This window comes from Ceratotherium simum, chromosome X (assembly GCF_057802395.1).
Source record: "Ceratotherium simum simum isolate JZ-2026a chromosome X, ASM5780239v1, whole genome shotgun sequence".
Taxonomy (NCBI): domain Eukaryota; kingdom Metazoa; phylum Chordata; class Mammalia; order Perissodactyla; family Rhinocerotidae; genus Ceratotherium; species Ceratotherium simum.
In genome coordinates this window covers 118170788-118196111 of record NC_141940.1, presented here as the reverse complement: position 1 = coordinate 118196111, position 25324 = coordinate 118170788, and the positions used below count along the sequence as shown (strand labels likewise).

The window sequence follows — 25324 nt, the reverse complement described above, 5'->3', positions numbered from 1 at the left end:
AATGTAGGCATGGGCCAGACCATGTGGAACTTTTAGGTCAAGTAGTTTTCTTGTTCTACCCAAAGATCAATGGAGAATCATAGTGTTAATCAGGGGGTGTGATATAAATAGATTTTGATTTTTGAAGAACCATTCTGGTTGTAGTGTAGAGAATGAGGTGGAGGAGGATCAGCTGTTGGTCCAAGTAGACTAGTAAGCTAACTGCTGCTGAAATATGAGCAAGATATAAGGATAAGCCAACTGGGGTCATGGAGGTTGAGATGGAGAGAAGTGGACAGATTTGGAAAATATTTGAGAGATAAAATCAATAGAGCTTGGTAAAGAACTGAATATGGTGGGTGATGGAGGCTTAGAGATGATGCCTTGGCTTTTGGTGAGTGACAATGCAACAGGCACAGTAGAACAGGAACAGGATTTGGAGGAAGTATTAAAAGTTTGTTTTTGACATGTAGAGTTTGAGGAGACTTTGAGATATCCAACAGGAATTGTTCAGGAAGTAGTTGGATATAAAGGTCTGGATAGAAACATATATTTATGTGTTATCTGCATAAAAGGATAATGGAAGTTATGGATGTGCATAACATTGTCTGAGAGAGTGTAGTGTGAGAAGAAAAGAGGGCCTAGAATATAGCTTTCAGGAAATCTAACTTTTATAAGCCAGGTAGAGGGGAATATGCCTGCCAAGTAGATAGAATAGGAGGCAAGCCAGGAGTGCACTGTGTCATTTATTATTGAAGCAATAATAAGTGCTTCAAGAGAACGGAATGGTGGTTGTAGAAACAGGGGAGAGGATGAAATGGGGAGTTGCTAATCCATGGGTATAAAGTTTCAGTGAGGCAAGATAAGTTCTAGAGATCCACTGTACAATATTGTGCCTATAGTTAACAATATTGCATTGTACACTTAAAAATCTTTTGAGAGAGTAGATCTCATATTAAGTGTTCTTATCCCAATAAAATAAAAATAAAAGTGTTTTAAAAAAAAAGAAGAGAAAAAAGACTGATGATGTTAAGGGCCACAGAAATGTCAAGTAAGATGACAACAGAAAAATATCTTTTGGCCTTAGTTACAAGGAATTCATTGGCAGACTTAGGGAGAACTGTTTCTGTGGATTGACAGAGCTGGAATCCAAATTGAGAAGAGATGAGAAGTAAAATGAGGAGGCTAGACTAGATCCTCTCTAAAGTTCATTCCAACTTTAAAATAAATGCTGTGATTTTATGCTGCTGGCCAGAGTCTCCCTTTGTCACAAGTTTCCCTACTCACCCTACTCCTGTTTAATAATAAGACACTGCTGTTGAAAGAAATGATTTGCAAAGACTGTATTATTGTAAGCATCATTACAACCTCAAATAAATTCGGGACAAATTGTTTTATATGTATATATATACACTCTCTCTATATATTCTTTTGGAAAGAATCTTGAGCATAAAAATTCTTGTATGAGTTTTATATAGCACAAATTGAAGAAATGTATTTCCAGGAATTGATTTTATTTTTGGGGTCAGGACTGCAGGGATAAAATCAGGTCTAGAGTTTCCATGTGGATGAATTTGAAAGTGGATAGATTCGAAGCTGCAGTCCAGGGATGTCTCACACTACACTATACTGTTTTCCTTTTAAATTGAATCATTTTTTCTGGGCTTTGAGAGTTAAGAGAACACATCCAAAGAATTGATTTTGTACATAAGCAGAATGCTTGGCCACTGCTGCTTTTCATCTAAAGAGAGGTTCCTATATTCTCACTGTCTTGGTGGGATAGAAATCTCATAAAAGGGCACATAGACCATTGCTAATCAGTGTGATCAGTGGACCAGCAGCATCAATTTCAGCTAAGAACTTGTTAGAAATGCAGAATCTCAGAACCACCTCAGACCTACTGGATCAGAATCTGCATTTCAACAAGATCCTCAGGTGATTTATATTAACATTAAAAGGTGAAAAGAATTTGCAACTTTTTTCTCAGAATCTACCTTCAAAAAACATAGAAATATTTGTTACTCTGCTATGACATTTAAACTGACTGAAGGGAAGATTAGTCATTTATGGACAAAAAATTAATCATATTATTTTCTTTTAAAATTAAGACCTGCAATGGAGTGTCAAGGTGACTAACGAGGTATATTTTATAGAGAAAAAGTAGGTTACTCACCCAGCTCATCGTAGAACATCCATTTTTCATTTCCCCTTACCAGAAGCTGCTAATTACTTGCATTGAACTATTTACACTTCCTCTTTTTTATTAATAATAATATTTGTAAATTTAATTTGAGATAGCAAGGTTACCTGTCATGCTTTTGTACAGGATTTATAAACTTTCACTATTTTCTGTCTCTTTAGCCAATTTAGGAGAACTTCTACACTTTATTACATAACCTTCCCTGGTGATGAACATCTGGAGTGGGCAGATGAAACTCAACCACAGTCTCATCCTTCCTTGCTCCATTTCTTACATGGAGCCCTACTCTAACCTTTAGCCAGGGCAGGAAAAGATTGCTACTGCCCCCTGCTGGCCCATTGTATTTTTCCTCCTCTACAAATCTGCGACTTGAGGATGCCCAAGGATTTGGAGCCACAGAAGAAAGCTGAGCGGAAGGGGCTTTCCCTAGTAGAGAGGTAGAGAGATCCTTTGGGAACAGGTGGCTAAAATCAAAAGAAAACACTCAAGGGGCGAGGAAGCCATAAGGGGCTTCTAAATTAAATTGTCGACCCTCATAAACCTTTTTCTGCACATGGGCTTCAATATGCCAAGGAAATGTCCCCTCCTCTTCAGCACAGAACTCCTCTTTTGCCTCCAGGTTTCACTGACAAGGAGTAGATTACCCAGTTCCCTATTATAATTTCAGTACTCCTGATCCTGGTCTCTGCTTCCTCCAATTTCCTTTTCCCATGCCTAAACCTTATTCCCCTCTCTTTTCTGCTTCAAACTCTCGTCCCGCCCACCCACCAACAGACTCGCATTCCCAGGAGCTCAGACCCTAGCGTCCTTCATTCTCTCTGTCTACGCTGACTTCTGCTCTCCCCTGGCCGTCATCGCACCTTCCTCAGCAACCCTTCGCTGAACGGCCAGTCACTCTTTGCCTTTGAACGGCAGGCATGTCCCCTCTTGAATGCCTCTCCCCTACCCCCGCCCCAAGCGACTGAAAAAGGAAACATGCGCACTTCAGAGCTAGGAGCTGTCCGAGTGCTGAAATTTATAGGCTGGGTAGGATCACGTCTCCGTCTCTTTCTGTAGCCCTCACTCCAGCACAGGATCTCAGCAATTTTGCCCTCTTTTCCCTACCCACTCCAACGCGCAGAGTCCTTTCTTCTCCCTCATTTACAACTTCTTTTAAAAAGAGAACATTTTCTAGAGAAAAGAGATTTGCTAAACAGAAAGGACATAAAAGCCACAGCAACACGACTTCCAGCATGGCATTGTCACCATTCCCCTTTACGTGGTGATGCGATTAAGGTAGCAGCGTTTTCATTATTCAGGAAAAGCAACTGGGGGATCTATCAGTTCTAAGGCTTTGTCTTTCCTGGGTTAACTGATGGTCCTGAGCCCTGGTTTGACCTGACCATGATGTCTAGGACTGGCACTTTTTGTTTTTTCTCAGCAAACTGTCCAAACCCAAATCTCTTTTTGATTTTCAAGGAAACTAGACTCCTGTCAGATTTTGAATCTGGACAATAAATAGATACTTTGTCCTAGCTTCTTTCTGGAATCATTTCGGGGATATTTTCCACGAGCATCACAGAAACAGGAATGGACCGGCAGCTAGTGAACATTTTGACAGCCTTGTTTGCATTTTTCTTAGAGACAAACCACTTCAGGTAGGTGAAACGACTTTGCATGCTGATATTTTGCACACGAAAACTGTTTGAAAGAGAACGTGTCACGCAATTTTTATCTATTTTTCTATGCCCTGGACCATATTATTTTAATTTTATAGAGGAGAGTTAGATTTCTTTTGTTCTTTTAAAAAAGCTTAATTATGGTGGGAGGGTGGTAAATTTTCACAAAGGCAAGTTTTATGATGCATAACCCCACGCTATGCATTTCAACACATTTTCACAGCAAATGTGATATAAGGTAGTCTGATGAGTTGCATGCTGTTTATATTTCTGTGTAATGGTGATATTTTTGCTTTCAAATTCTTCTGGAAGTCATTTAAAGGGATTATTGGATGCAATGCTTTTCATAAGGTGGAAGTGATTGGATTAATTTGCCAGGAGCATGCTCATTTTATATAAAATATAAAAGAACCCTAATTCTTATCCAACTTGGGACTTCTATTGTATTTCAGCAAGTAGATGCATACCATGAGGACTACAATTCAGGAAATTTCTTGAAACATCAAAAACATTTAAAATCTCCTTTTACCACTATAGTCTACTGTTCAGTATATTTGGAAATTTATTGGCTACCAAAATTTAATTCATATGACATCTTTGTATTTATGTATGCATGAGAAATGGACTATGCATAATTAAAATAAGTAAGAAATCATTATTTGCATGCTTGCATTTTCTACCTAATTTACAAATTGTCAAATCAATTGATACTTCAAAATATCAGATTATTACCAGTGAGTGAAATAGCCATCCTAGTGGCAGAGGTTCTAAGACAGGATAGAGATAGGAGATGTTCATACAACAAAGTGTAGGACTCTTCATTTAATTTTCACCAAATTTTATGGTATTTTTTTCACAGAACCAAGAGAAATGGAACATATAGCAATAATGCTATGAGTACTGGGAAACCCCACTATGTTCCTTTCAAGTTCACACCTCCTACTATGATTAATAAAAATTGTAGGCTGGGTTTTATTAGAATCATCATCATCATCATCTTCTTCATCACCACCACCACCATTATCATAATCAAATAATAGTTGATTAATCAGATGAGTCTGCATATGGGAAAGTGAGTATTTCTAGATGATTGTATCAATTTTTAACTCCTACTAAATGTTTATATCATCTTTGCGCTTGTATTTAATACTACTTTGAAAAACTGGCAAGAATGTGGTATTTTATTAATGATAGAATTAACGAGATTATTTGTTAAATTATTGAAAACAAAGCTTGTAAAACGTATGCTTTAGGAAAGAAATCAACATTCAATCAACCACTATGTATTGTGAAAGAATTCATTTTACTACAAACCAAATAAGCCCTTTAAAGGAAATGAAAATCTGAGAAATTTTCCAATCAACATTTAGTGTTTTTGATAATGCAAAAGACAAAATGATTTAGAAGTTATTTTTCATGAATACTCTTTTGGAGAGTCAACAATTTAAATGCTAATATATCAATAACAACTGATAAAATAATAGAAGTACAGACATGCTTATTGTTTGACCTATCTTAGAATGAAATTAAATTTCCAAGTGAAGATTTCCTTTTAGACAACACATTGAAAATTATTAGTAGTTGATAGCTGGAATAGAATCTAGCAGGTGAGAAAAGAAGCAATAGGATAATTTGTTCTGCCCATCTTATTACGTATTTCTCTCCTTCTACTTTTTATAAAAGCAGAGGACTTATATTAAGGGCTGAAGTGTTGGAAGACTTTTTTTTTAAGTCATGGGCAAATGATTTTAAGACAATCAAATAAATTTTAGATATTGTCATCTTCATTTCTCTGATGACTCTAGAAAGAAATAGCTTTATATATCCATAAAATCTACAACCTAAAACTATGCATGTTGTATCATCTTAAACATCTTATGGCTAGAAACTTAGAAGATATGACTCAGGATTTATATCACTCATCATTTAAAGTTAACTTTAGACCATGTACAAGTTCTGAAGTTGACCAAAGAGTTTTGTAATTTTCTTTTTCTTCTTACTAACATATCAAATATATTTAAAAACATGATGTCAAACATTCTGTGAGCATTAGTTCTCAGGTGATGAGAATGGAATTGTTGCTAAAAGAGTTAATGATGTGTTTAGGATGGCTTTCTGCAAAGACCATGACTCCAGGTCTGGAAAACAACCTTCGCAGACTCTATCTCCTTCAGATTTCTTGGACAAATTAATGGGAAGGACATCAGGATATGATGCAAGAATCAGGCCAAATTTTAAAGGTAGGATCAACTTAAACATATGTTAAGCCTGTGGAAAATCTTCTAGATGTTTGAATACTCTGAAAAAAGTTTTTAGGGCTTTTTATTATGAAATGGAGACAAGTATATTATTCACCTCATTTTGGCATTCTTTTGAACTAGTCAATTTAATAGCTTAAATTTTACATGCTGCTTGTCACTGTTGAAAACTTTCTTCATTTATATTCTATTTCACAAAGAAAACTAATGTCAGAGATTATTGCCACACTCTCTATTTTACCTTAAGTGAGAGTGTGACTGGAAACAATGTGAGAAGAGGCTCTAGTCGAGTACATTAGAAACTTTTGGTTTCCTCTTGTTTAAATACTCTAATTGTTTATTTGAAATTATTTATCTGAAATTAACAAAAAAAGATCATAGAATTGTAAAGTACACATGTCAAATATGGTGGGTACTTCCTTTATTCATTAGAAACAAACCAAAAGTTTGGGGTTTTTGTTTGTTCAACATGACAAAAATGTAATTAATAGTGCATAGAAATTACTTTTTATCCTTTTGGTTTATTTTTATTCTGAATCAGAAAAATACTTTAATAAGAAATTATTAATTATTCAATTATTAATAATTAATTATTTTTGATGCTTTAATTTTTAAATACATATTTTAAGTGACAATTGCATTTTATCTTGTAATTTAATTTAACATAATGCATTGTGAAGTGCTTATAATATTTTATAAAAGGAGAAATCCATAATATTCTAGATATTATGTCATAATTCATGCATTGCTTTGCTTTTGCTTCTTAGCAATTTAATTGTATTGCTTTCCTTGAGGTTTAATTTTTATTATTGGCAAATATGAGCATGAAAACTAAATTCTAAATTCATTTTCTCTTTAAATGCTACACCTCTGAATATACCCAGCTCAGGGCACATTTCATTAAGAAAAATGTCAGAATTTTGACAAAACAAATGTTTTTGATTTATAGAGTATTTCAAAAAGAGACAACAGAACTAAGTTCAAAGCTCAGTTTTCCTGAAAACGATTGTCATGTTCATCCTATTTCATATTAATTTTGTGGTCATTCCCTTGGAAGTCAATATTTGAAATAAAATCTTATGAGTAACAAGTTGAGAATCAGCTTTCAATGGGACTGCTCATTCATACATTTATTCACTTAGCCATTCAATAACTTGAGTCTGAACTATATGCAAAATACCAACTACCCTAAGCTTTGAAAGTTGAGAAACGAAACAGGTTTGGGTGCTACCATCAAAAATCTCAGAGGAGAGAGCAGATGTTACAGGGATACTTATAAAATATAACAATATAATATGTAATAATATAAAATATAATATATAATATTAGATAGAAATAGTTAAGTGGTTAATAGTCAAGTAACATTAGGAAGCACAGATAAAATGCTACAGGATTCCAACAAATGGAGAGATGATTTCCTGTGAAGTTATTTACGGAAAGCTTCATAGAGGTGGTCCAGAGATAGAAAATTGTTTCAAGTTTATGAGCACCTTGTTTAGCAGCAGCTATTATTCATTATTTTCTAGAAATAATTTTTCAAAAGAGGAGGAAAGTGCAAAGAGTAATAAAACAAATACCCATGCTTCCATTGCTACTTTAAGTGACCACCTAGAATGAGCAATCATTTCCACACACAGCTTTTTTTCTGGTTCTTCTGGGGATGTCATCCTTCGAAAATGACATTTCTCATGACTCTAAAGGATAAAAAAATGAGGAGAACATCAAGTATAGCAAAGCATGGCCATATTTTTGAGATCTATCCACTACTTAAAGACCTGAGCACAGGATGTTTTAAAGACTTATAAAAGGCAAATGGGGTGGATATCATTTAAGACTCTAAAATTAATGGACTTCACTGAGTTTTGTCTCTCTCTCCATTTAACTCTCTACTTTGATGAATCCTGATATTCTTTCATAAATTTTATTTACATACACCACTTAGATCAATTACCTAACAATTCCCACAATTCTCTTTACTCTGAGGATCTTGGCTTCTCCTGAATGTAAAACATTCCCCTTTATTTTAGACTAAAATAATTTTCCTTCCTTGGTGTTCCCATGGAACTTCATATGTCTAATATGGTTCCTTTGCACGTTTATGTTTCATCAACCCACGCTCCACACCACATTTGAGAGGGCAAGGAAGTACCTTATTTTTTATATATACACTATGTATATATAGTGTAGGGAAAAGAAGTCATCCTTTTCTCCAGAATGAGGAAATAAGAACCAGGAAAGAAAGAAAACTGTAGATTAATTATGAAGATTAGTGCTTCCAGTTAGTTGTAGTAGAAGTTGAGAGTGAGAACTTTTGAGGTACCAACCAATAGTCACAGTGGCTAGCAAAGATGATCTTAGTTGAGCTGGGGAGAGAAAGAAATAAAAGAAAGAGATACTAGGGAACTTGTAACAGTGAGGAGGCTAGGAAGAACACTATAGTACTTACTGTAGTTGATTAGCAATGTATCAATGAGAAATTTTATATAGTATGTAGAAATGAAGAGTAATTAGGAAACGTGATTGTATCTGGAATAGTGACAGGCCCCCTGCAAATGCCAAAAAACAAATTGACTACGATAACAGTAAACATGACGATAATGCTGCTGCTGCTGCTGAACATGACAATAAGGGTGATTAATAAGAAGACACAAGGGCAAGATTTGACTATAAAAGCAAGAGCCAAATATGGGCTGTTGAGGAAAAGGGAACGGCTTTTCTAGAACACTTATTAAACGTCAGCACATTTCTCTGTTTTCCTTGCTGACATGCATTGGTAAGGGAAAAAAGAAATTCATATGCATAATTTTTCTTATTGGAAGGAATTTTTCCAGCATACTTTCAAATCAGTAAAATATTTCATGTCTATTCTATATCCCTGATGGGCTCTGAAATATGTCTTAATGGGCGTATGTACAAGAAGGAAGACGGACATAAGCTAGAAAAGGGAACCAGAAATGATTCAGACTTGACTTGGACTCTCTGTAATTGAGAGCCATTCTTAGAAACTATAGGGAAAAAATAGCTTTTCTGATGTACTGAAGCACTAGTGTATAAACAAAGTCATGAGTCAGAGTTGCCAACTGCATTCTATCTATAAGACCCATAGAGACCTGGGTCAGATCTTGTGAAAACATAAATTTTCAAAATCCTCAGTTCAGATAAAAACACAAGCTATGTCCATTCACAATTACCTGTTTCTGAAACCATGGTAAATGTTGATTCCATGTCAACAGCAGAGCCTCTTTCCCCACTTGGATGATTTGTCTCATTCTCAGTTGATTTATCATGGATTCTATCATCCATCAGATATTCCTTTGTCAGTATTATTGTATCTTGAAAACGTCACTTTAAACATTAAGCTTTTAAAGAAATCAAATGAAATGCTTAAACCTGGGAAAAATGCATTAGTTCTGACTCTCTCTCTTTTAAATAAAGCCTATATCTATTTTAATAAAATTTTCTTTGAAAATAAAATTAACTTAGAATTATATCCTAAGTTTCATCCCAATACGAATAAATATATTTCACTGTAACATTCATTTGGGATAGGATCTGGAATAGACGATGCCAGGAAATAATTATTCACTCCACTTCTTTGGGCATGCCATGCACACTAATTTTTTTTCCATGTCTGGAGACCTAAATTTGAAAGTGTGATGTGTGACATTAAAACCTACATTTGCATGCAGTATGGTTTCCTTCATTTTCCAAAGAGTTATCAGCTCAAGAGGTGTTTTAGATATAAGTAGAAATAGAGCCACTTCCAAAAAACTAGATGTCTTCAGGTTTCTGCCCTTGGAAATTCTCTTGTCTTTGGCCAAGTGGAGCTCCAGCTCAACTGTTGTGCTTACCTGTTCCTGTAGGGGGTGGCTTGAGCACAAATGTCCAGCAGGGACACTTGAAAAGGGTGATTCTCTCAGTTAGTGATAATGCAGCATCAGTGTGATCATTTCTTTGATCACCCTGGTGGATGTGGTCATCAGATATTACTATGGATCCAGAGAAAAAGAGTAGAATGCTTGCAGGTATTAGAAGTATTTGACTTGAGTGCAGAAAGTAGCAGAAGCCTTCAGGCACCTGAAAGGGTACAGCCATTTTAGGACAATACAACAGGAGATAAAAGAGGAAAAAGGTTACTGAAGGGAAAGGTTGGGAGCAACAAAGGGAAATTTATATATGACTGTTTTGTTCAGAGGTGATATTGATGAAGAATTTTGAACATCTGAAATCCACTGGCTGTGTCACAATTTATGGACACCAACCAACACGTTTGTATATACTAGGCTACTATGGGCCTACAAGGTGCTTGTCAGGGATCTGAGGTGACATCAAGAAGGAGGCATCTATAGCATTCTAACATATCCCGGCAAAGTATGAACTTATTGGAATACGTCTTCCATAAAAGAGCCCTGGACTTTGATCCAGAAAAGTCAGATTCATGTCCTGGTTCAGCCACTTTTGAGGAAAGGTGTCTTCACCTCTCCATGCCTCAGGTTTTCTTCTGCCTTTGTCCACCTCATTTGGGTCGTTCTGAGCATCAAACGAGATCATGAATCTGAATGATTTGTTTTCAACTCTTAAGACTATTACAAATAATTTGAATTATTATTACTAGTTTCCCATTTCTCTTTTATAACCGACACTGACTATGTATTATCAAAGCTTATCCTTCATGGTGATTGGATCTTTATAGTTGTTTGATTTTTTTTTAATGGAAAAAAAACAAGTCAAAGAAGTTCTAGCATCTTAAAGTCCTACCACAGTAACCAGAGCACAGATGTCATGTGTCTCAGCTGGTTCTCCTTTTATTAGTTTTGTGGGACTATTTCCAAACTGAAAGGGCGACTTCGTATTCTTAAATATGAAACAAAGAGGGAACCAATTGTGGGAAGGAATTATCTTTATCCATTCAAATCCTAACCCTGATTATTTTCTTGGACTCACTTTTAAAATGAACCAAGTAAAAGACATAGGACCAATTTTGCTTGGTCCTGGAAACAAGGACCCTAAATTTAACTGAACATATATGACTGTCATTTCTGATGTATTTTCTTGTCCAGTTAGTGCAGTTGCAAGGGTCACTTCACAAACGTGCTGAATGAATTTCCTATTTTAGAATAAGTATTTTAAAGAGAACATTTGGTCTCTACAACATGGCAGGTTAAGAGCACTGGAAATGGAATCCCATAATTTAGTTTCTGAGGATGTATTACATTGCTTCCTGGTTGATTCTGAGTAAATTCATATCCCTAAGTTTCATTATTGAAAAAGCCTAAACATTTTATCCAGAATTCTATAGTGCTTGCTGTTTCTCCCCATCCTGAAGGACAATTCAACCTATTTTGCTGATTATCTGAGACTTCATTTTAAAAAAATTAACATAGATATCAGGGTATCTCGGTACTTAATGACTGGACATTATAATGTGTCCAGTTGGTACGATCAGGTTTAGAGTAAGAAAAAATAGTCATTAGTTTTTTTCTTGGTGTGTTGGATCAGACATGTTTGGAACAGGGTCTTAAAAATGGAAATGTAGTTGATCAATCCTCATAACAACAAGGTCTTGGGAAGCATTCTGGGTTCTCCTTAGAGTTAACACCTAAGAGGCTGTCCTGACTGTGGCATGCAGCATTTGCTCATTGACATCTTTCTTGAGAGGGCTACTCTGGATGCTTGTGACTGATTGCAGACACTTTTAGCCATGTGAAACCCACTACAGGAAGGACATGAGCAAAAGGAATAGTTCTCTAAGTGGTATTCTTAAATGCGAAAGACATTTAAGAATAAATTCATTAGGTTACCCTCTTGGAGTCTGGCCTGGCTAGCCCACTAAGTGTGGTCATGGGGCAAGTACAAGAGGGAAGCTGGACACTCCCTCTGACTCATGCCCTGGCTTGTGTACCCACCATTCCCTATGAACATGAGTACACCAAAAGGTGGCTCTGTTTTATTAACACATTCATCCAAGAGGGCAAAAGAAAATCCTGGATTGAGTCAGAATATGGAAAGCCAATAGGCAATTATGATGAACGTGACTGGATAAGTCTTGTTTTCTATTTTTTCTTCTTTTCTGATGGGAGGGAGGATCATATTTTCTTCAGGAAAAATATGCTACACTTGCCCATGCATTGTTAAGGCAATAGAATAAATTTGTGGCAAGGGAGCACATGTGTAGGCACAAAAAATTACATGTAAAGGTTTTACATCTTTATATTTGAGTCTAAACACACAATTAATTTGTTTATTTCTTTAATAAATAATAGCGAGCGATTACTATGTCCCAGGAACAATGTTACTTGCTAAGTTCACAGAGGTAAACAGAAATTTAAGCTTTTAAATTTCAGTTGTCACTTCAGTTAAAACTGAAATATAATATGTAAGTTGAATGCTGTATCATCCAGGATGTTTGCAGAAAAGAAACGGCACGCTCTAACGGAGTGTGAGAGGGTTTGGAAAACCAATCCCTAAAGGAGAGTGTAGTACTCTGGGACTATCAACAGTAGACCTGAAGAGGCAAGGGAGGCAGTGGTTACCAGAACCTAGAGAAGGTGGCTGTATAGAGAGGACACCTAATGAGATCTGTAGGGTAATGTAGTTGATCTGTGCTGTCCTAGCAGGGAAGAAGCTAGGGAATACACATTCTGCCCTCACTCTCGTCCTGCTCTCCATTTTCTTGTGGGAGTCTCGCATTGGCCCAATACAACTAGAAGTCAGAGGGCAAGAGCAAGCAATGATGCGTCCCAGGGTACAGAGAAGAGAGTGTCTCTGGGGGGAAATGGAAGATAATCAGCACAAATTCTACTGATGAGCAAAGCCACCTCTCAACCTTCAGGTGGCCAAGCAGATATCTCCAAAACTTATGATCAGTTTAGTAAGCCTTCCTTTATCAGTGTCGGGAAAGAAGGGAAGTGAGAAAGGAATATAATTTGGATATATTATCCCAAAAGATAAATGATACCTCCAAAAGCAGAGAAGAGAGAGGAAGATAATGTAACATAAGAGTTCTGTCTCCTTGGATAAAAACTAGACTATTGGTGGTGAACATGATGCAGTCTGTAGAGAAGGTGAAATATAATAATGTACACTTGAAATTTACTCAATGTTATAAACCAATGGGACCTCAATAAAATAAAACACACACACACACACACACTCGCGTGCACACACACACAAAGAGTTCTGTCTTCTAAACAACAATTGGAAGAAGTACAAACAATGGACTGGGGTGTGGGTGTGGGGTGGTAGAGAATGAGGTCTTCCTGTGGAGTATATGAAAATAATTAATATAGTTTCCTTTCTATCTGATTTAATATGTTTATATGTTTGCTAATATTGTGCATGCCCCACAGTAATCCCCTCCAAGCTCCCCATGCTGGGATGTGTTGTGGGTTTAGATTTGAGCACAGGGACTTAATGCCAAGTCTCTCTGGGATAGCACTTCTGAGACACATTCTTTTCCTCTGTGCTATTCTATTCTACACAGAGCTGAGGAAGGAGTGTTAGAAGAGAAGATTGGAGGGGGGCGGGGCTTAGAAAAGCATGAACACTGGGAGCAGAGCAGTGTGTGTTTCGAGGAAATGGCGAGTCTGAGGAACACTTGCTTGTTTTCTACTCCTTGCTTGGTTTGATTACTGCACCTGAAATACAGCTACTTATCGTGGCAATTCTGCTACTTTAGGAAAACCTCAGAACCACTTTACCACATCATTTTTCTTTCATTTTAAAAAACTAAGTGTACAAAGAAGATAATATAATCTATCTTCTTCTGGTTTATTTACATTTAAATACTTCAAGATGTTGATTTCTAAGAACTACTTCACATCCAACAAGGCAGTTGAGATTTCTTTTATCAGGATTTCTCTTAGAAAAAGCATTCTTTGCCAAAAAAAAAAAAAAAAAAAGAAATGTATTCAGAAAACAAGGGGTCTGCTTATTTAGTTTTGAACCTCAAAGTCTCTGAAAAGTGAATGGTACACACATTTGGCAAACCACACTGTAACTAACTCAAATTAGATGATGTGATTCAGGATAATTTATAAATATACTGTGCAATGCTCACAATGGATTTCTTATATTCTACTTTTTCATTTGAATTAACCCTGGTTTTAGCACTTGAGCATTGTATAGAGTATGCCAAGTCAAAGGACTTAGGATTTAATACTAAACCAAATTAGCAACCAACCAGATGTGTTTCTCAAACTAAGTTTTTCAGAACACCTGCTTCAGAGACACCTGAGAGTCCTGTTAAAAAGGCACATACCTGGGCGCCACACTTCTCCAGCTCTGCCTCTTTAGAATCACTTAAATGATGGGATCTTGAAATATTCACTTTAACAAATTCATTACTCCTCGCAACTTAAGAACTACAGGACTAGAATGAGAAGTTTTTGCCCCTGTATCTGAAGGATAATACCTTCCTTGTAGTGTTTTTCCCAAGATACTGTGTGCCAGTATTGCTTTACCAAATAAAGGGAGAAAAAAGTCCCACAAGAGAAAAAAAATCTAAACTGAGACTCATGAGGCCTGGTTTTAAATCCAGTTTTGCCAATTGTGATCTGGAGCATGCCATCTAACCTCTCTGGGATTCATTCTTGTCATCCCTAAAAAAAAAGGACTTGGACCAAGATGTCTCTCTATGTCACTTGCAACTTGGATAGTCCCCGGTCTTTATAGTCTAAATCAATATCTTTGGGTATGTCCTCTTGTAAATTATTGATTCCCCCACAGAAGAGGTTGGATGCATCCAATCTTCCTAGAGAATGGGTCTCTCCTCTGAGAAATAATTAATTCTGTCTAGAATTTTTTGCAGTTGCTCATATCCTATTTTAACTCCCAATATTTCAAGGATGACCATTATTCTCTGGGAAGACTCTGGAAACTTATGAGGGCATTACTGAAGAAATCAGCCATTTGCAATTTTTGCCTTGCTTTTGGTTTGGAGGTAGTAAATTCATGTACAGAGGCTGCTTCTTGGAAAAGCATCTGGCCAAAGACGTTTTTTAAAACACTAGTCCCACATAATGTTCTGAAATATAAGGTTTAAAATGTAAAATAAGAATGGGAAATTCTGCAAAATATCCTCTGAGACAGTCCCAATATTCATTAGCATATTAAAAACTTTTGAGAAAACCTGCAGTAAAAATACACAAACAAATAAATATTTTAAAAACTTTTTTACACAGGAGCTTATCCTATACTTATTTGATCATAGATTCTTTAAATAACTAACATTCTGGGAAACTTATGTTTCATAGAATACACTTTGGAAAATGTGGTCTTGGTAAAATCCATAAATCTAAAATAATTTTTGCCATGAAAATAAGATGATGATGATGGGAAACCTAAATATACATAAAATATGATGATCTGCTAGAAAGATAATATTTATAAGAGGGAGAAGGCCCCGTGTTCAGTAAATGTGGCTTTCATTTTGATACATGGTCAACATTAGCACTCTGATGCCACACGAGAATTACTCTACAAGCTGGAATATTATTGCAGACTATTTATCTCCTGCTTCATTTACAAGAATAAATAAGCAAATAGTGGCGTTTTGAAAAAACAAACATTGAAGACAAAAGAAAAGACATAAGTCAATACAGCAAAATACTTTGATCTGATAATCACCTTCTGTTTTAGTCTTTATGATTCTTGAACGCTGAATGACAAATACACATTTAGACAAGTGACCTTTAAACCTTGAACTAAAGACATCTCTTCAGCAAGATATGACAAAGTTTCATGCCTATATGAAGAATTTCCTTTTGGATTGCCATCTTCTCTTTCAAGCAGTTTTCCAAGATGGATAAATCTTGTGGTTGTACAATTTCCATTAAATTGTTTGTTGAGAATTTTTTTCCCATCACTTCCTTGAAAACAAATTTTAAAAATTTGAATCCATATTAAAAAACCTCATTTAAAAATTGAAATTACGCAATATTTATCTTAAATAACTTGTGTAGATTTAAGATTAAGGTGTTCATTTATTAGTATTAAAATATATTCTAAGTTGGTCTGCTCGAAATTGATCATGTTTCGTATACTTAGGTATATAAATTCCCAGGAAACACTATTGAAAATTGTTTTCAATGGAGACATATGCAGAAAGAGAAATGTCTTTGAAATATCACTAAATGTCTTGGGAAAAGAGTTATATAGACATAAAACTTCTTTATTACTAGTTCTTCCCCCATGCTTTCTCTGAGAGAGTTTGTTAAATAAGCAAGTATGATTTTTTTCTTCCTATTTCTTACTCCAGAGTCTTAGGAAAATATAGAGAACAAAGTAGGGGGTGGGGAAATAGTAAAGCTATCTTAGACTTAGTCAATGGCTCCTGATCCATGTCATTTATTTCATACAGTAGATGAAGACACATTGATGATGGAGCCACTACACATTCTATATCAAACCTAGTCCTTGATTTGAAACTTTGCTGCAAGATCTCCACAATGATGGCATTATTGTAGTTGATATTCCACTGTACAACCCACAGATAATGGAATACCAATTTTTAAGCTTTTCTGGTGATTGAGGATTGGCAGTCTTAGATATACTGGACCTTGAAGAGGAACTGAGTGAAGATTAACTATAAAGAAGTCATTTTGCATGCACACAGTTTGCTTACTCTGTCTTCAAATTTTGTTTTATATAGCCTAGGGGCGTGACTCAGATTCCTTGTTATCATTTGCTTCTGGTATCACTGCTGCTTCTCCATTTCTGGGAGGCAGACAGTGGCATTAGATATTGGGGGATGGGGAGATGGCTTTGCTGAATCGTTAGTTATAGAAGTCATGGAATACAAAAAAGAGGATAACATTTTCTGCAGGATTCTGAGATTTGCTTTCAAAATAGAGTATATAGTGTCTTGCTCAAATATAAAAATTTAAGAAGAGATCATCCCTGTTTGAAAGGAAATGTCACATAGGCCCAATGCCATGCCTTGTGAATAGGAACCCCAGGCACCAAAATTTCCAGTTTTTCAGGAGCATTTTTTATAGATAAAATGCTACTCTGCTTATTTTCTCTAAAATTTGAGGTCATAGCTTCTTAGCAACAAAGTTGCCACGCTATTCAGCTTTATTTTCTCTGGAATATCCCTACTTCATTTTCTGGAGTTAGTGACCACTCTGTGACATACTTGACCTGTGGCATACTTGACCTGATCCTTACCAAACCAATCCTATATTATCAGACATATTTTCTCCAGCTTTCTAAAAATAGGAGGAATTACCCACAGTCCGGGATATGCATTCGTTTTATTTCTCTCAAGCATCTACATTTCCAATATTCACATTTGTTTATTATACACATATGCCTCATTTAAGCTCATCCTTTATTCAAATCTTCTGAGCAAATATTCCCACTTAAAACCCAACAGGCGGCTTCCTGTTCCATAGATCTCCTGATGCCAACCAAGTTTATAACATGCAAGGCTTTCAGCAAAGCGTATGAATTTGTGACTTGGGGCTAACATCCCAAAGCCCATTAAAAAAAAGGATTTCCTAAGCAAGAGAATACACTTATCTCAAGGGAAAAACTCCACATTTATACTTAACCATACTCTGCAAATAGCATAATTACATGCACATTTTTTATTTACTGCCTACTTTTGAAATTGGGTTTACAAAGGGCCCCTGAGTGAAGAGTCTTCCATAGCACCTACTCACCCCAAATGAGTTCATTTAAGAGGTGTCATTGTACAGTTAGCAACATAGCTTGGGTGAAGGAATCTTTGTGGAGCTCAGTGGAAGTGGATTGACATGTGAAACTTCCGTGATTGAGTTATAAGGCCTTCACCATGTGACCTTTCTCATTCCTCCATACAATGAAAGAACATAATTATTTAATCTAGAGTCAGATGCTAACAATATGTGCCATAATAAACAGTGCATATGTAAAGTCTCAACTGAGCAGGTATCCCCTCAGTGTCTCACTTTTCATATAAATGTCAGAAGAAGTTACATGCTTCAGCGATAAAGAAAAGCAGTTGAGGGTATTAACAAAAAGTGTCCATCAGTGACATCGTGCAATATGCCATATAAATTGCAGAATGACACCTTTGAAAAAAGTTATTGACTTCTGAGGGGTGATGTGGCAGGTGCAAAGAAAGCAAAGAAATATAGAGTAGATAATAAATAGATCCGAAAGGCAAGCTCAGATCAGAAATAAACTCCTATACTTTTTTTAGAAAATCCATAGTGCAGCTGCTCTGGGGTGCCTGATTGGCTATATCTTTATCTCAATGCACAGGAAAAGGAAGCCGAGCTGTTACCCAAGGGTGTGCAGAGCTCAAAATACTAGTATCCTCGACGTTATAGGCCTCTCATGACTCTTGAAACTCTCCTGGGACTTCTCATCACTTCCAGATAAAGTCCATACACCTGCACATGACTTACAAGGGTCTTCGTGGTTAGATTTTTGACTACATCTGTCTGAGGCTGGGTTTCCAAGAAGCAGACCCTGTATGCAAGTGACTTATTAAGGATAAGTGAGCAGGAGAGACATATAAGAGAGAGATGAAATGAGACAAGGACAGGGGAAAGCCCAGTAAGGGTGTGATCTTAGGGAAAGCCCAATAGAGTGTGGGTTCGACCTGATCCCTCAGGGGAACTCGAGTGTAAGCTACACCCCAGAGTTATACTGACTGGAGGCAAGAGAGCTGGCTTTTCATTTTCCCCTGTCAGTTATTGGATAAAGACTGCCCTCAGGGTGTGTGTGGGTGGAGGGGAGAGTAAATTCCCAGATGCTTCTATCTCTTCTCATGTGGGCAAAATGAGCTCCAGAAGCCCTAGGACAGTCCTCTGTGAAAGACCACTTATTCTGGTTACTGGAAGCAAAAGCACATTGAGGTGAGGGGCGCAAAGTGTTAAATGGGATCCAAGGAACCGGGTGGAGCATTAATACCGTCCACTTCAACATCATCATTCCACATCTCTAGCCATGCCTTCCCACTCTATTCCAGCCTCAATGCCCTGTTGCCTGTTCCTCAAACCTTTTACATCTGGTGCTTTGCACTTTCATTTCCCCTAGTGATGCCTGCCTTTCCACCAGCCTAATGCCTACTCATCCTCCAGACCTCATCATCAATATCATTTCCTCTAGAAAGCCTCCTTTATACTACTAAGTCCATCTTCTCCTACATGGTCAGTCTACAATCTCTCTTGTGATTGTCTGCTTCCCTGTCTCTTTCCCTCCTAGACTAGTTCAAGGAGGCCAGAAATCGGGTTTATCTTATTCCCTATTGTACCTCCAACATCTGACAGTAGGTTGGCAGCCAATAAACATTTATCAAATGAATAGAAAAAATTTATAATACCAATCTTTAATCCCAGAATCTGCACTGATGCAAAGTTGGATGTGAGCAATGGAACTAAAATAAATTATTATCTGCTAATAATTGTGATTCTTTTAAAATGCATGAAGTTTTTTGCCATGTGTTATCTCATTTGACTCCTTATGCATTTCACAGAATGGAAAACAGCTGGAATTTTGTTTACCATTCTTGTTATTTAAGGGGAAGAAAAAGTTATTTAGCTGCCAGACAGGACTTAGACCAACACCTTTCCAGATACATAAAGATCTCCGTAAAGATTCTTCTCCAGATCGGGAAGAATATAGGTCATCATTTAGAGGATAATGACAGACACTCATTCTCGATCTGCAATACTTTATTAAATGTATTTTTAACATAGCTGTCCCCCATTTCTATTACAGGGTGAGTCTAATTTATCTTTGAAGTCTCAGGTTTTTGTGTACTTCCTGCCTTATAGGAGCCTAATAAATGTTTCTTGTTGAGTAACTGGATTCATTCACATATAGACATATATCAAGTATTTATTATGCATATGGCGCTGTGCTAGGCACCAAATAGAGGAGAATTAAAAGGAGAATTAACTTACCAGCATTCTAACCTTCAGCCTTTCTATCCCCACTCCTTCTACTTTACCACTATTCCAGGTCCAACATCCCATGTATAAAAAGCTTATTTTTCATGCACAATACTGAACAGGGATGTATAGTGGCATCAAACTTACCCAAATAGAATCCACTAAGCTGAAGAAACTCTCCTACTCAGTATCTGCAGTGTTTAGTAAATAAAACTAACGCACCCAATGATACTCATTGTTAATATTGGATATGCTTGAATTACCAGTAAGTTCCAACTAATAAAGGAATATCAGATTCACTTCATGGTTATAGCCCTTAACTCTTTCCAACCAGTGAGCCTGTGGTTAATTCTCATCTAAAATTCTCCTTTTGAGCCTCATATCCTAGCTTCATCAAAAATTGAAGAGTAGTTCTCAAGGTGCAGGATTCTCCCAGATTATGAGGCAATGGACCAAAAATCTTTACAAAACCTAGGAGGCCCAACTAAGGCACCTGCTAATAATGACGATCTTCCTTTTTCTCTCGAGGGCCCTCTTACATGTGAGAGCTCAATCCACAGAGGAGAAAAAGGAGTATAGCTCTAGGCTTCATAAGAGAGGTGGTGTCTGAGTTGGATCTTGAGAGATGAGTAGGTGTTCAATGAATAGAAAAGAAAATTTCAGGTAGGGAACTTTCCATGTCTGGAAAGAATGTGGCTAGTTTGGGGGGTAACAAAAGATGTGTACACCTAGAGGAAATAAAAGGAGAAAAGTCGTAGAAGATGAGGCTAGAGAATAAAGTTAGTCAGGGCCAGAGTGTTAAAGAGCTTATTAAGGCATTAAGATTTAAGCATAGGTAACAGAAAGACAATCAAGGTTTTTAAGCAGGGAAGGAGCATGATTAGATGTGGTTTCTAAAAAGAAAACTCAAGATGCCTTTCAAAGGATATACTAGAAAGATGGGGGATCAGAGTGCCATGACAATCACCCACAGGAGAAAAATGATGAAAGTTTAGGCTTAGGCAGTGGCAATGAGATTAGAAAGCACAGACTAGATTAACAAGATAAATTTAAGGTTAAATTGCATTACACAAGGTATGGAGGGTAAAACAAAGAGTAATGTTTGACTCAAGGTTCCAGCTTAGGCAATTGAGCAGATGGTGATTTTGTTCACTCAAACAGGAGATATAAGAAGAAGAAGAAGCAGAGAGAAGAAGATAATGAGTTCAGCTTTGGGCATTTTTTGAGATGACTGCCACAAATCCACATAGAGATGTCTAATCTACAGTTGAAGTTAATCTGAAGAGATGTCAGGGCTAGAAATGTAGGAATGGGAGTCATCATATGATGACAGTATCAACTAAGATCACTCAGTGCAAATGCGTAGAATGAACAGAGAAGAAAAATAAGGATAAGACTTCCATAAAGGTGAACATTGACAGAGTAGGGGAAAGAGAAGGACTCAACAAGGAAAACAGAGAAGGAGTGGTCAAAAAAAGTGGAAGAGAACCAGGAAAAGACGTACTAATTGACGTTAAGTGAAGAGAGAGTTTTGTGGATGAGGAAATTAACCCTGTCAAGTGCAGCAGGGATGTTGAGTAGAAAGAGGCAAGGAAATAAATAGGTCATTGGTTTTGGTCAGTGGGACATTTTTGACCTTAGCAAGGGCAATTTCTCCACAGTAGTGAGACAAAAGCCCAGATTGTAGCTGGTTGTAGAGTGAATGAGATTTGAGAAAGTGGGGGAAAGTGAGTGTGTAGACTTCTCATTTAAAAGACAAGGAGAAGAAGGGAGATCAAATATCAGTTTACAGAATTTGAGGGAAAGGAGGTTTTTTATTTTGTTTTTGTTTTTATATTAAGATGAGAAGAGTGTGTTTGCGAAATAAAGAAAAGAGAAATTGAAAGTACAAGAGAGATAGAGAATAATTGGTGGAGCAGAGTTCTGGAGGGGGCAGGACAGAGCAATCTCATGAAGACAGATGGAGAGATTACTTTTGCACTGGAGGAGAAATATCACTCCCTTACCCCCATAGTAAGTTATACATGTGGAGGGGAAGGTAGTCGGGGCAAATTCACATCCTATGGCCTCTGTTGTCTTGGTGAAGTAGTGCTCTGTTATTTGCCACAGAGGGCCCCCTGCCACTGGCATGGGCTGGTCCTGGGTATAGTCACCATGATGTTGAAAAAGAGCAGCAGGCTCTTGATGTTTTTGTCTCGATGGCCTTCTTCACCAGACACTCAGGAAGCATTTGTAAAAATTTAAATACATCACAAAAACGGAGTTTTCTCCTAAAAATATACTTCTCAGTAGGCTTCTTTAGTAGGGAGATTTTTTAAATGTATTTTAGACATAAGACCCAGAAGATGAAGCCAGAAGGTATTACGTGTAATACTCACACAAAAGACAAGGGGAAATAAAGGGGCTCAGTGTCCAAGTTAGCCATCATCTGCCTTCCGGGCCAACTGTTTATTCCTCAGGCACCCATCCATATATTTCACACCTTTTTAATTGTAGGGTCCCAGAAAGAGTTAATAATAATAACATTATTAGTTTACATTACTTGAGTCCTTACCATGTGTTAAGCATTCTTGTAAGCACTTTGCATATTAATTCATTTAATCCTCCCAATAACCCTATGGAGAAGTACATGTATGTTATTATTATCTCTAGTTTACACATAAGGAAACAGAGAAAAGAGAGCTTATGTGATTGTTCATATAGCTAGTAAGGGTGCAGAGCTAGCTTTCAATCCCAGGCAGTCTGGCACGAGTCCACCGTTACCATTTGTGGGATAATTAAGGCCTAGAAGATTTGTCTGGTACACCAAGTTCATGAGTTAGACTTGTATCCATTTCTTAAATTACAGAGCCATGTTAGGGGCTGTGAGTCTGGAGGCCTGCAAGAGTCTTTGGAGCATTTTGCCTCAGAATCTGTTTATTTTTCAACTTTGTATCCTCAGATTCACATTATTAATCACATAAAACACATTATTAATCCTTCATAAATATTTGATGAATAATTAAATGAATGAGCAAAGCTGATTTCTCTCTAATCGCCCAACAGGTTTCTGCTTGGAATGTATTGGAACTAGCTTGTAGATTGTGTGGGGGAGGCAGTCAGTGGCTGAGGAAAGGAGAAGGGATACAGAGACTGCTACCTTCACGGGTTACACAGTCTGTGATTTTGTCTCTGACTAATGGCATTTTGTAGTCATTTTTTACATCTTCTTTCAGTACAAATTCGTGATGCATTTAAATATATTCCGGGAAACTGCTGACTATGACATACCAAAAGCATGCTCTTCCCTCTGGCATTTTCTCTAGTCCTGTAGTCTCCTTCTAGTGCAGTTTACTATCTGGGCTCTGGGAACGTTTTCATTTAACAATCACAGTCACTTGGGCATAATGGGAGAAAATGTTAAGTTTGAGACCTGAAGTCTGCAATTTGATCCTCTTTGTGATTACATTCCAACATATATAAAACAGCCCAACCTTGCAAAGGGAACAAAGGAGGGAAGGCTTTGAGGGCTGCTTGCGGGGGTAGTGTTCTTTAAGAACTAAGGATACTGCTCTCTGATATAATGTACCTGGTCTTTTCTTAAGCAGAGGAAGTACTTGCTGCTTATGTGCAAAGTCAGATTTACTTTGTAGCAAGGTACAAAATAATCACAAAGCATTTGGGAGAAACCCTTATGATGCACATAACTTATAGGAACTTTGGGAACTTACTGAAAGCAGTAACAGACAACCCCTGTCCTCTAGCAATGTGTCATCTTGCTGAGCAAATGAAATAACACATGTAAAACAAGTCTGAGCAACACAAGCCAATTCTTGTCTACATAAACATACAGCTATGGATGGAATTATGTCTTGGAAACTAGGATTTCTGAGTAAGGGAAGTTGATGATGGCTGAAGTATAAGGAAGAGGTGGGAAATGAGTGAGGACTTGAGGTACAGGTGGGGTTTACAGAGACAATGTGTGCCTCATGATGTGCCAGGAAACATGTTAAGTGTGTTACATGCACGGTCTCATTTATTCCCTGCAAAATTGGTAAGTACTACTATTACCAATTCCCTTTTTCCAGATCCAGAAACTAATGTGCAGAATCCTTACAGGTGGCACAGCTATGAGAGGCAGAGCAGCTGGTCAAACCCAGGTTCTCTGGTGCTGGAGCCCACACACTTACCCACTGCACTGTTCCTTGTGGTGGTGTAGATAGGCTACCAGTGACTGTGTTTGCAAATGCACAGCACATCTGACTGGAAGGGAACATTTGGAGAGGGTATGCATCAACCCAGGCTAATCCCCAGAAAGAAGACTCTCTTAGGAAGATTCTTGCCTTTTGTCTTGGGGGACTTTCTACCTCCATTACCCGAGAGTTTGGGAATGGGGCCATTTCTTATCAAAGGACTTTCCTTCCTACAATACTGCTCTGTTGTGTTTGGTACAACACACAAAAGCCTTTTAAAAGCCTCAACAAATCTTGTCTCTAGTATGAAAAGATTGTGAGTACAAACCCCATTCTGTTTCTTTAGCAAACCATCCAAACTCTCATGTCTTCAAACTGTAACCCTCTCAAGGTCCCAATGTGATGTTGGTGCCCACTGTCAGGAGCCCACAGGAGATAATGGTGTCTAATGGGAGAAGGACATTCTCCACTTCAAATGTGAACTCAACTGTGGTGAATGAGAGGAGGCCACTCAGCTTCTTACTTTTGGAGGGACAGCTCTACTAAGCTCAGCATCAGGGATCCTGTCACACTGAGGTGGAGGTGGAAATATATGATATTAAAATCCAGACATAGGACAGTTTCTCCACAACTTTAAAAAATCTCTAACAATGCAAAATTTGAGGGCCTTCGAATTTCAGGGAGGATGTGCAATAATGCAGGTTTAACCTTCAATTGCTGATTACACTTTGGCTAGTGATATATACTTTTTATAAAATAGAGCCATATCTTTCCCCTCCTCTGTATATAAAGAAATACATCAACCTCCCTACAAAGAATCTCTCCTCTCCTTTCCCTTTCTCCTTTCCCATGCACAATTCATTGCCTCCTCTGTTACATTCCCTTAAAACATTAGTCTTATTATCACATTACATTATAGTTAGTCTAACTCATGTCTTCCTGCCATGACAGATTGTGAGTTTATTGAATGCAAAGATTGAGTACATTTTGATACTCCCAGCACCTTATAGGCATTACTGTCAGTGCCCAGCCCACATCCCCAATCCCTTTCCATATCAGTGCACCATGCGACTCTCAAGTGCCTGCACTTGCATTTCTTTGCTTGAGCGCTTTCTCTGACCCAAGCCACTTTGCTCACCCTTGTGGCAGACCAGAAGTGAAGGTGAATTAA

The 25324-nt window shown here is 37.3% G+C and overlaps 1 protein-coding gene across 1 annotated transcript in view; it reads left to right on the top strand.

The window, feature by feature from the left end:
• Positions 1-5944: 5944 nt before the first annotated feature.
• GLRA2 (glycine receptor alpha 2) overlaps positions 5945-25324 on the top strand; it is a 177485-nt gene continuing 158105 nt past the window's right edge. Inside the window, exon 1 of the mRNA XM_004435132.3 lies at positions 5945-6077. Within this exon, the coding sequence (XP_004435189.2) occupies positions 5945-6077 (133 nt within the window). The remainder of the gene's footprint in view (positions 6078-25324) is intronic.